At 48.8% G+C, this 12,872-nt stretch overlaps 1 protein-coding gene across 1 annotated transcript in view; it reads right to left on the bottom strand.

Moving 5' to 3' along the window:
- Positions 1-12,872, bottom strand: part of LOC135824838 (ubiquitin-like modifier-activating enzyme 6) — a 53,179-nt gene that overhangs the window by 30,470 nt on the left and 9,837 nt on the right. Inside the window, exons 11-19 of the mRNA XM_065337561.1 lie at positions 8,442-8,518; positions 5,057-5,123; positions 4,599-4,745; positions 3,925-4,001; positions 3,144-3,222; positions 2,567-2,644; positions 1,402-1,479; positions 1,102-1,150; positions 756-785 (exon numbers count right to left, since the gene is read on the bottom strand). Coding sequence (XP_065193633.1) covers positions 756-785; positions 1,102-1,150; positions 1,402-1,479; positions 2,567-2,644; positions 3,144-3,222; positions 3,925-4,001; positions 4,599-4,745; positions 5,057-5,123; positions 8,442-8,518 — 682 coding nt within the window. The remainder of the gene's footprint in view (positions 1-755; positions 786-1,101; positions 1,151-1,401; positions 1,480-2,566; positions 2,645-3,143; positions 3,223-3,924; positions 4,002-4,598; positions 4,746-5,056; positions 5,124-8,441; positions 8,519-12,872) is intronic.

Raw genomic sequence — 12,872 nt, 5'->3', positions numbered from 1 at the left:
ACGGCGCGAGTCATAAGGCATGGTCCGTGACGGGGTGACTTTCGGACCTAATTTCTCGTTTTTCGAGACTTCTTTTTAATTATTTCTCCTTGAAAGAAGCGGAATCAAGTTCACAATACCAGGTTTTCATGAAGATCAAAAAATTAGTCCTGAAAGTTGTGGCATTCAAATAATAGCCCCAGGAAATGATAGAATAGTTCGTCTGTCACGCTTCTGAACTATCCCTAAATACAATAAGGGACATGAGATCTTATGTTGCTAAAATTCAACTCAAGTCGTGCTTGCCATTCTGTGAGTTATCATGGGAAGTGCAGTGTTCGAAATGCTAAAAATATCCAAGTACGAATCGGGAGTAGTCGGCGCACGACGCCGTCTCCTGTTCACACTCGAATTGCAGCCGTTTTGTACGCTTGCGTCCCCGTCTACGCCCGTCTACGGTATGAAAAGTTGGATCGATCCAACTCTTCCCGTCGCTTCCCGATCTGTACGGTAGTACGTTTGCGTTCCCGTTCTTGGTGTTCACATTGGACGCCGTCAGACCGTCCCGTCGCTTCCCGTCGATCCTTACGTCGCGTCCCGTCGCGCCCCGTCGAATGTGAACTAGGCTTAAATAACACACCATCGAAGAAGCAATGCATGCATAACAACAGCTCTGATCGGTTATTCCTGCCCGTGTGTGTCTGCCTGTCTGTCTGTGTGCATGTCTAACCGTCTGTCAGTCTCTCCGTGTGCAAGCATGTCTCTCATTCTCTCACCTTTTTCCTGATGGGCATCGATGCGCAAATCTAGAGCAAATGTGCGGAGAAAACACAAAAGAAACATTCGCATGAAGTTTGTTCACGTTTCACGTTTCACATCAGTCACAAAAATGCTTTGTCATAAAGAATGTGTTCATCAGCTCAAGGGAAAGTTAAATTTTACACAAAAAGAGGGTTCTTCGCAGGCCTGCAGTCACATCATGAAAGCAGTCTGTAAGCAATTGAGACTGCAGAGACAGCAGCAGCAGTAGCAGTGTACGCTAGTGTATAGTGTACTACAGTGTGTACTGTACAAGCCGGTACACACACTACACACTACACAGTACACAATACTGTCACCTACCTGGGTTGATCTCAGTGACCGATGCCGCTGCCGTTGTGGACTTTGGTTTCTTCAAAGTTGACACACAGAAAGAAACACACGCACAGTTGAACACCGATGCATGTCTGTTCACAAGCAGCTGTATAGCTATGATGAAGTAGTAATACCTGACATTATCATTGAATGGTGTACCACTGAAATAGCATAGCTAGTTACAAGGGTTGAGTGCATAGTTTTTGACGGGGTATGTAACCAGGCCGTGTGATGCACATGTGGGAATAGTTGATAATAATAGCGTTGACATGAATGCATATCACCTACCTGGATATGGCGCGGTCGGAAGAGAAACTGACGATTCAGATTGGATTTCTCAATGAGGTCATTGTCCGTGATCGTTATCTGTGAAAACAACCAATAAAGGCTGGGCAATTACTATTTTAGGACTTTACGATAACCTGGCACTCCCTCCCTCCTCCCTCCTTTGTCTCTCTCTGCCTCTCTCTTTCTCTCTGTCTCTCTCTTTCTCTCAGGCTCTCACTCTCTCGCTCACACACGCACGCACGCACCCCCCCCCCCCCCCCCACACACACAATCTCTCTCCTCTCCCCCATGGTGCATGATGGGCACCTTGATCCCGCAACCATTGGTCGGCGAGCACACTTCACCTGTCCTCACCTGAACAGCAATACAGCGCCTACACGCCCATTACGGTCCAGTATGTTCTTTTCTTGTCATTGTTTCAAATCTTTATTCTCATGATAGCCAGTGGCCAATAAGAGATGTTGTTGTTGTTGTTCTCCATTCTATGCAGGCACGTGCACTTTCATTATTAAATTAGAAAACTAGAGAAACAGAATAGTTTACTGTCAGGCATGTCTCCGCAGGTGTGCCAACACAGGTCCTGCTACATTTCAGAATGGTTTACTGTCAGGCATGTCTCCGCAGGTGTGCCAACACAGGTCCTGCTACATTTCAGAATGGTTTACTGTCAGGCATGTCTCCGCAGGTGTGCCAACACAGGTCCTGCTACATTTCAGAATGGTTTACTGTCAGGCATGTCTCCGCAGGTGTGCCAACACAGGTCCTGCTACATTTCAGAATGGTTTACTGTCAGGCATGTCTCCGCAGGTGTGCCAACACAGGTCCTGCTACATTTCAGTGGCTCGTGCAAGTTGGCTTCCGTGGCCTGTGCAATGCCGCTAAGCAACCCTTTCACTGGGTTTTGTTTTGATGATGACCTACTCAAAGCCAGCAAAGCCTGACTGGCCACCTGCCTGCAGCGGGTATTTGTGCATGTGTGTGTTCAGCATGTGTGCAGCACTGAGAACTTGCTGTGCTGGAACCAACCCAGACAGGTGGTGGACACCTGGACCGTTTGCACCCCCCATCTCATACAGACATGCACACATGTACACACACAGGCACATGCATGCAGGCACGCGCGCAAAAGTACATGACAAATGTGTCATACGGTGAAAGCACGTACCAAACCTTGTGAAGCATGGCCTACGCCCAGCATGGCATAATTCTTCAACATCTCACAGCCGATGGCACCGCAGCCCACCTAAAAGTTCACGCACAGGCATGCAAACACAGGCATGCAAACACAGGCATGCACACACAGGCATGCACACAGACACATAAACACCCACACGCACGCGCGCGTGCGCACACACACACACGCATACACACACACATCGTGCTCATGTTCATGCAAATGAATCAGGTACTGCTCAAAACTAAAGAATGACTGCATCTCTATGCCAACCAGAACTACTGTGCGCAACTCGCATACCACACAGTGTTTCAATTGTAGCACATTCAACTATTTCCTCCGGTGGTTGTAATACGAGCATGCAACGCAATGGCATAGCAGCCGTCCGGTCCTACATTACACGCTTATCTCCAAAATTAGGATAAATGAATATCTAGCATTCACTATCTGGCATCAGTATCTGCATCTCAAACCTAGAACCAGCATGACACCTGTAGGAAGGCTGCAGTTTGTAAATTGAAGATGCAGGTGGAAAGCCCCAACATGCAAGAGAAAAATGCCCACTGACCATGAAGAGGCGAAGATTGGACAGCTTGTCCACAACCTTGTTCCCTACACAAACCCTCAGTGGGTCATAGCGATCAGCTCTGCAATGTAGTACATACAGAGAAAAATATCACGGGGCAATGATATTGGTGAAAAAGAAGCGTGTCTAGTGTCTACTAACACACACTGACATGACTCCAAGAGGCAGCTTTCATGACAACGATATTGTCGTCCCATTGGGTGATGCTGCCATGTACGTAGGCCATAGCGATTTGGTCCCACAAGCACATGATTGTGCAGGAACACATGTCGCAAGCTATCCTGCCATGATTGCAGGATTTGTTCAACTAATGGCAGCAGTCACTTGGCACTGGCAAAGGAGAGCTATGACCTCTTGGAGAATGGGGATGGTTCGACAAAGAGAAAATTGATTTTTTCAAAGGGCATCTCTTGTACAGGGAATAATAGTTAAAGAATCAATATCCATTCAATCATTTTTTATTTCTATCCACACAACACGGCGCACAATTCCAAAAAATGCTCTCGCAGGCTGCGCTTTGACCATGAGCATGTGAATCGGTTTCTTCCAACCCAGCGGCATGCTCTTGGCACCATGTGTTTCCCTTCTTGCCGGCAGCTAGTCCCATGATGTGAATCACCCATGATAAAGCCTGGGGAACTAGACCCACGGCCTCTCATACAAGTGTAAACTCTACTACGTAGCCCTGCAAGCAAGGCAAGACAAGTATGCATGTAAACTCTACTACGTAGCCCTGCAAGCAAGGCAAGACAAGTATGCATACCGTGGCTGGCAATACTCAGAAGCCAGGTCTTTGGTTGGTCGAGGCTGAGGTAGAACTTCACGGGTGTCAATGTACAGCTGCAAAACACACATACGTACGCACACATGCACAAACGCACACACACACACACACACACACACCCGCATGGGAACATGGGAAGGCACACGGAAAAGTCTGAGAGACTGAATATACTTCAAGTGCTTCAAGTATGCATTCACATCTGATCCAGCTTTCAACTCTTTCTATGAAATTTGTATGCCTGAATAGTAGCCAAGCAGCATTGTAACAATTTTAAGGCTAGGAAACACTGCCCAACTCCTGCTAGTCCACTACAACTGGTAGCTACATAGCAACAGTGGCACTAGTTACTTGCCAACACATCCTGCAAACAAAAAAACTGACAAAGAAAAAGAAAGGACCAATACTGACGGATGTGGTACTGACGGACGTGGTACTGACGGACGTGGTACTGACGGACGTGGTACTGACGGATGTGGTACTGACGGATGTGGTACTGACGGATGTGGTACTGACGGATGTGGTACTGACGGATGTGGTACTGACGGATGTGGTACTGACACACATTCTGACCTACCAGTATCTTGTTTATATCTGTTAGTATTCACTATTGGACAATCACCAAGCACTGGTTGAAATCACACATGTTTACTTACCAGTTGTTTGAGTGGCATAAATTTTCCTGAAACAGATTTCAGAACCTCCTGAGCGAGAAAGCCGCCAAGTGAAGCACATAGCGGAGCAAAGCATCCCGATGATGTGTAGGATAAATCACGCACTACATCTTCATTCAAACAAGCCGCCTAAACAATAGCACAAAGGACGACAGATGAAGAATTCCACAACGGGGAAAAGAGAACAGACCACAGCAAGAAAAGAAAATCAATGTTGATTCCAGCAAGCTGATCAGAACTCATTTACAAGTATTTCACTGATGACAACACCGGGAAACGCCAACACAATGGGCAGCAGCAGCACCACCACCACCACCGCCTGCAATAACATGTACTGCACAGCACTAAATTCTACATACAGCCCCAATTTCGGTGTCAGAGGGCTGGAATAACAGCAGCAGCAGCAGTTGTATCACAACATAGCCACTATGGGTGCTTACCAAATCAGAATTCGAAGACGAGACACGGGCAGCACATTCCACAAGCTTGTCACTGTCATCCTGACACCTGGGCGTACAGTCAGAGGAAAATAAAGCTGGCTACTCATCTCTGCTATGTTGGGAATTGATGATGTACACAACAAGATCCAGGATATTCATGACATAAAGCTTCTTCATGAACTAGTTGAATGTTGAATCAGAATGTCACTTTGTAATTACATAAGAAGACTTTCAACTGTAGGTCATGCCCGAGTGGGCCACATATTATGGTACAATACAGTACAATGCAGTGCAGTACAGTACAATGGTACTGCAGGACCCTCTGGACTAGATGCTACATCGTGGCGCAGAATGTGCACAGCTTTTCACGGAGCATCTGATGACCTCTGCGATTCACTGGCCAGCTGTACCCGCCGCATCGCCTCGTCCTATGTCGACCCCACAGCATTGGAAGCTTTCTTGGCCAGCCGCCTCATACCACTTGACAAACAACCGGGTGTCAGACCGATTGGGATCGGAGAAGTGGCCCGTCGCATCATCGGGAAAGCCATCCTGCGATGCGCCTCATCTTCAATACAGAAGTCAACTGGCTGCCTTCAGCTATGTGCGGGTCAAGAGTGTGGCATAGAAGCAGCAATACATGCTATGCAAACAGCATTTCAGGAATACGAGACGGAAGGCGTATTGTTTGCAGATGCGTCAAACACATTTAACGCCCTTAACCGTGCTGTCTCACTGCACAATATCCAGCACACCTGCCCCACCATTGCTCCGGCACTGATCAACAGCTGCCGCAGGCCGACTCGGCTGTTTGTGGATGGTGAATGTCTCCTGTCTTGTGAAGGCACCACGCAGGGAGATCCACTAGCCATGGCTATGTATGCCCTGGCGACCGTTCCTCTCACCCAGGAAGTGTCTCAGAGCGGAGCACTCCAGTCGTGGCATGCAGACGACTCCACTGCCGCTTCCACCATCCGCAAGCTACATCACTGGTGGTCACTGCTTAAGCAACGAGGCCCAGCATATGGGTACTTCCCCAATGATGCCAAGTCGGTCCTTGTTGTGAAGCCGGAGCATCTTCAGGAAGTAGAATCCCTGTTTGCTGACACGGCAGTCCAGATTCGCACGGATGGCTGGCGGCATCTCGGTGCGGTACTTGTGTCTCCCGAATTCTGCAAGCAATATGTCACAGAGAAGGTAGAGACATGGGCGCTAGAGGTTGGACGACTGGCTGACTTCGCCATCACTCAGCCACAAGCGGCACACGCTGCTTTTATTCATGGCCTCCGCCACAAGTGGTCGTTTGTGGCCCGGACAGTCCCAGGCATCAGCGGACTGCTAGACCCGCTGGAGCACTCCATCCGACAGCGGTTCATCCCTGCTCTAGCCAGTCGCCCCGCACCTGGTGACGAAGAGCGCGCCATACTGTCCCTCCGGTGTCGAGAAGATGGGCTTGGTCTCATTGACCCGAGGCCTTTGACGGACCAATACAATATGTCTGTCGCTGTCACCAACATCCTCGTGAGCCGGATACTGGACCAAGACACCAACATGGACGAAGTGCCCACCACCATCCATGCTGCCAAGCTAACTGCAGCAGCAGCAACCAGGAGAGCCGCTCGAGACCGAGCCAGTCAGCTCCGGGCCACTTGTGATGCGCCCACCAAGCTAATCCTGGGGATGGCGGCCGAGAAAAGAGCGTCCAACTGGCTCACTTGCCGGCCCCTGAAGCAGTTCGGGTTTGTCCTCCACAAAGGCGCCTTTAGAGACGCACTCTGTCTGCGGTTCGGCTGGGTCCCTCCCCGCCTGCCATCCACTTGTGTGTGTGGCAAGGCGTTTAACACCAGCCATGCTCTTTCGTGCCCAACTGGTGGATACCCGGCTCTCCGCCATAACACGATCCGCGACCTGACAGCCGACCTACTGCGTGAAGTGGCAACGGATGTGAAGGTAGAACCTCCTCTGCAGCCCTTGGAGGGTGAAAGGCTTCGGTATCGCTCTGCCATCTTGGAAGATGGTGCTCGTCTTGATGTGGCAGTATCCGGTGTCTGGGGAAGTACTCTAATTTCAGAAATTTTCGGTGCTCAATATTTTCGGTATGAGGGCAACAGGCCAGGTTAGGTGAACAGAAATTTTCGGTACAAAGAAGCAGTTCCCTATTGGATTATGTGTGTTAGTGTTTGTTCGGTGCGTTGAAATTTTAGGTATGAAACAAACGCACCGAAAGTACCGAAAATAAAAGTACAGTCAGATCTCGTTTATCCGGTCCTCGTTTATCCGGATCCCTCGCCATCCGGAAGAAAATCGCTGGTTACCGATGTGCAGCATATGTTATGCATACAACATAACCGGACCTCGCGATCCGCATACCGGTGCATGATTTTGTGTACAAACTGGTTAAAATGTGTACAAAATGCTTCGTCGTATCCGGTTGCATGTGGCTGGCTAGGGCTTGCAGAAGCTAGTATCAAGGAGTTGTACAAGCAAATGAGGTCCTTGACCTGCTGGGTGTGTGCGGACAGCACTCAGTTGCATGCACTTGTCATTTTTCTCGCTTGTTTTACATACTGGGCACGCTAGTTGTACTGCATAGGACCTGTCTACATGTACATGTATGTACGATGCCACTGCTTTTGACATGCTACATGCATAATACAGTATGTGTGTTCAGTTATCCGGTTACCTCGCCTATCCGGATGTTTTTGTGGAAAACAGATGTGTGCGGTTAAGCGAGGTCTGACTGTACGCCGAAAATTTGTGAAATTACAGTGGTTTTGAGCGCACGTTCTGTGATGTTCGGGTTTATAACCCTCATGCGCGCTCGAACACTTCCTCAACTCCCGCGTCCACCTATGCCAAGCACGAACAGCAGAAGAGAAGGGCCTATGAAGAACGTGTCAGGGAGGTGGAGCATGCTTCCTTTCTCCCACTGGTATTCAGTGCATCTGGTGGGTGCGGCGAGGTAGCCCACACTTTCCTGAAGCGTCTTGGCCATATGGTCTCGGAGAAGCGGCATGAACCCTACACCTCCGTCATGTCCTGGATCCGCTCCCTTGTCTCCTTTGCTTTGGTTAGATCATGCAACATGAGCCTCCGTGGTCACCGTGCTTCTCCCTACCGCAGTCGTGTGGAAGCTGCCAGTCCTGTTGTGCTGGCAGTCAACGACTGTCAGTTGCGTGACTGAGACTCTTGCAGAGTACCCGTGTCTAGCATTTATATTCCACACTTTTATTATCCGATGATCTTATTTTGTTTGCTATGATTCAGTGATTTTCTGTTGGTTGCTTTTCTGCTGTGCGAATAAAGTGCAGTACAATGCAGTGCAGTGCAGTACAGTACAGTACAGTACAATAGGTAAGAGAAAGTCGAATCAGCACCAACTCACCATGCCTTGGGAAGAGCACCATTGTCTGCACGGAACTGTTCCAACGCCAGCATAGCCACGTGGATCTGGGTGGATGCCTGTAAGCAGGACAGCACATGACATTAGCAGACTCATGACACACTTTTTTAGCAAATGACAGTGGTGCCTGCACAGCCGTGACATCATTAAGGAGGGGCAGGAGCTGGTGTCTCATGCCACACTGGTCGTCATACTAATACCCAGTTGCCAAGTGCAAGGTCTATTTTCTTGATGGGCTGCCCCATCACCATACTCCCAATACATGTACACCAGGCGCGTACGCAGGGTCACCTCTAGGGGGGTTTCCAACCGAATCCCAAACAATGACTCATTTTACCCTTTCTAAAAAGCCCTAGGAATTTTTCAAAATTATGCACTTTTTCGTGTTCTTTGGATCATATCTTCAGTACTAACTCACTCAATCTTCAATAATATCTTGGGCTTCCTGGAAGTGGAAAGGTACCTGGGAGAGAATGAGGTCGACCATGATAGCCAGGACACAGTCACAGTACAGTCATGTACATATCCACCGGGTCACAGTTACCCCTAGGCCCCAGCAAAGCAACTGGATTCACTACATTCCGGCCAGTGTCCCCGACTGACGTGGAACGGCTATGCAAACTAGACGAACGGAAAGCCACCGACTCTGACGACATTCCTGCTTCACTTCTGCGTGCGTCCTCCAAGTATCTAGCTGCATCCTTGGCGGAAATCTATAACAACTCCCTAGCCACTGGCGTATTCCCCGAACAATACAAGCTTGCCCAAATCTGTCCAGCGTTCAAGAAAGGTGATAAACACGCTCCCACAAACTATAGACCAATCTCCCTTCTTCCCATAGTTTCCAAAGTCCTAGAAAGAATCGTCTACGACCAGTTCCGGCAGTTCATGGTCTCTGCAGGTGACGTTATACCTGACGAACAGTTCGCCTATCGCTCCTGTCATTCATGCGGTGACACACTGGCACTATGCATTGACAGTTGTCAGCGGTCACTGGACACTGGCAACGTGGTTGCTGTAGCATTCCTCGACCTCAGCAAAGCCTTTGACTGTGTCCTGCATGGTGAGCTCCTTCTGGAGCTGCAGCGCTGTGGAGTAGGAGGCACTGTTCTGCAATGGTTCTCCAGCTATCTGTCCAGCCGACCACAGCAAGTGAAATGCCTCCGTCAACCACCTGGAACCCCGTACATGGCCAATCGCGGTGTCCCTCAGGGCTCGGTCCTGGGACCGGCACTGTTCACGGTGTACACCAGGCGCCTACCAGCCTGCCTACAGTCATCCCTCTGCCTCCTGTATGCAGATGACACCAACATCTACGCTGCCGACCCGTCCCCTTCCACTGCCGCACAGACCCTGGAACATGATCTGACCCGTGTGAGCAGCTTTCTGGAGGCCCCGTGGACTGCAGCTGAACCCATCCAAGACACAATTCCTGCTGCTACGGAAACCCAATGTACATGCAGACTGTGCCCTCCAGTTCTGCAACAGCCGTATACAGCAATCGCAGCAATCCAAGTACCTGGGCATCATCATAGATGAGCATCTGTCGTTTCAACAGCAAGTAAGTAACATTAGAAGTAAAGTTAGTGCCAAGGTCAATGCAGTTCGCCGTTGCCGGCACCTTCTCAGTGCTAGAGCCAAGCGAACTTCCTATCTTGCATTTGTCCATTCTACCCTGGAGTACGCGAGCAATGCGTACGTGCACTGCCTGCGACAGACCACCTATAACGCTCTTATTAGCATCGCGAATCGGGCGATCCGCACTGTCTTTGGCTTCCCTCCCTCTGCCTCCATCCAACCCATCTTAGCTAGACAGCACCTAACACCGTTAAATATTCGCTATGCTGCCAACCTCTATGCGTTTCTACATAGATGCATAAATGCTCGTGCTAGTCCCCTACTTTTCCGACTTTTCACTCCTCGTGCTGTCTCCTCATCCCGCACTGCTAGAATTACCCGTTCTCAGGAATCGCTTGGCCTGGTACTGCCAGATGCCAGATTGTATTTTGGCTATCACTCTGTATCTTATCTTGGAGCTGACCGATGGAACTCCCTCCCTGCCGCGATTCGCACCATATCCCTCCTGCTGCATTTCGCTCCGCTATCTTCACGTGGCTAGGGCACCCTGTAAGAAGACCATAGGTCTGTGGGGACTGCCCTAGTAAAATATGAACAAATAATAATAATAATAATAATAATCTTCACTAGTTTGAGGGAAAGAGACAAACGGGAAAAGTCTGAAGAAAAAATTGACTGTCACCACCAGGACTCGAACCAGGGACCCTCGCTTGTAGCTAGCGATGCTCTAACCACTGAGCTATGGTGTAGTCGTCATCCCAGCAGAGACTGTTCAACATTTTCTTCAGACTTCGTAACTCACACTTCCTGTGAATCCACACAGGCGGGTGGGACGCAGCCCTCACTGTACCCACACACTTCACGTACACTCTAGCACGCGGGGAGCCCCAAGTCATAACATCTTCACTAGTTTGAGGGAAAGAGACAAAATAATAATAATAATAATAATAATCTTCACTAGTTTGAGGGAAAGAGACAAACGGGAAAAGTCTGAAGAAAAATTGACTGTCACCACCAGGACTCGAACCAGGGACCCTCGCTTGTAGCTAGCGATGCTCTAACCACTGAGCTATGGTGTAGTCGTCATCCCAGCATAGACTGTTCAACATTTTCTTCAGACTTCGTAACTCACACTTCCTGTGAATCCACACAGTAATAATAATAATAATATCCAGCGCTATAGGCTATAGCGGTAGAGTGCAGCGACGGTGGGAAAAAATGCCCCAAATTGGCCCAAGCGCGTCCTACTCCAGCGATTTCGTTTTTCTTGATCGCAGAGTTTCGATTTTTTTGCTGTGTACTCTTGAAAATATTACAAGTGAAGCCCCTGCAAATTTGAGCAAGTCAGCGTGACGAAAAGTCTCAAATTCTCGATACTCGAGTCGCACTGAACGCTTTTGAAATTGCGAGATCGCGGCTCAACTTACGAATGACTTATCTCAAGAGGAATGGCTCGCAGCGTGTCGCAAATTGTTTCAACCGACAGCTGAGAGTTTTCTATTCGACCTAGATATTTGGATCGTTGGATTTGAGCGAGATTTGACTGAGTTACTATCTGTTGAAGTTTTGCATTCTTGCCAGATCGATCGTGCACCCTACCAAAAATGCCCAAAAACGTTGCTCGTTTTGCCAATACCGTATTTCCCCGTAAGTAAGTTCTCCCCAATGACTTAGTACCCCCCCCCCCCCCTCCCCCCCCCACCCCCTATAAAAAATACACTTTCCACTGCCGAGGTTATCACCCCGAAAGACAGTTCCCCCCGAAAGATAGTAAGTTCGTACCCGTCCTACATGTACAGACACCGTACAGTACATACATCATATGCACAGACACTAGAGTTGCGCAGGCTCCCCACTGCGTGTCATTTACCCCCGATAAAAAAGTACTCCCCGAAAGATAGTACCACCCCCGAAAGTTAGTACTCATGTGGCTGCTAAGTTCGAAAGTTAGTACGTACTAACTTACGGGGAAATACGGTATCCCTGTTTAGTGGAATGGTTGAGAAAATTCATAGTCGTAAGTTGGAGGGAAAGTTGTGAACGGGAAAGGTCTGAAGAAAAAATTGACTGTCACCACCAGGACTCGAACCAGGGACCCTCGCTTATGACCAGCAATGCTCTACCACTCAGGGACCCTCGCTCATGGCCAGCGATGCTCTACCACTAAGCTATGGTGTAGTCGTCATCCAAACAGCGACCGTTCAACATTTTCTTTAGGCTTCGAACTCACACTTCCTCTGAATCCACACAGGCTGGTGGGACGCAGACCTCACTGTAACCTACACACTTCACTGTAACCTACACACTTCACTTCACGTAAAAACTAGCACACGGGGAGCCCCAATACAAAAAAAATGCTCTTGAGAGACCAACGTTTACTATTTTCCTTGATATACCATATTTTCCGGGGTGTTAGCCGCATTTTTAAATGCCGAAATTAACTCAAAAATCGCCCCTGCGGCTTTGACTCCGAATGCTGGCCATGAATCAACCAGTGATACAGTGTGCCATGCGTGTTATTCGACTACAGTCAAACCTCGTTAGGACGAACACTGATAAGGCGAACTTTCCATTAGTACGAACTAAGGCCAATCATATGGTTGGCCAGGCATCAATTCAAGTCAAAATTATTCGTTTATGACGAACTTCTGTACAGCGAACTTTCGCGAAGACGACCTATTTTCAAGTGTGATTTGAACAAAGTCAGTGTGGTCATGTACATGTAGTACGAACTTTCGGTCCACGAGCGTGCGCGTACGCTGGCTGCCTTTTTTCTTCTTCTTTTTTCAATAGTCGAGGTCATATTGTACGTACAGTGCAAATTGTTTTCAAGCG

The sequence above is a fragment of the Sycon ciliatum genome, chromosome 1 (assembly GCF_964019385.1).
Source record: "Sycon ciliatum chromosome 1, ocSycCili1.1, whole genome shotgun sequence".
Taxonomy (NCBI): Eukaryota; Metazoa; Porifera; class Calcarea; order Leucosolenida; family Sycettidae; genus Sycon; species Sycon ciliatum.
Note: the sequence above shows the minus strand (reverse complement) of the source record. Positions and strands in the feature narration are given on the sequence as shown.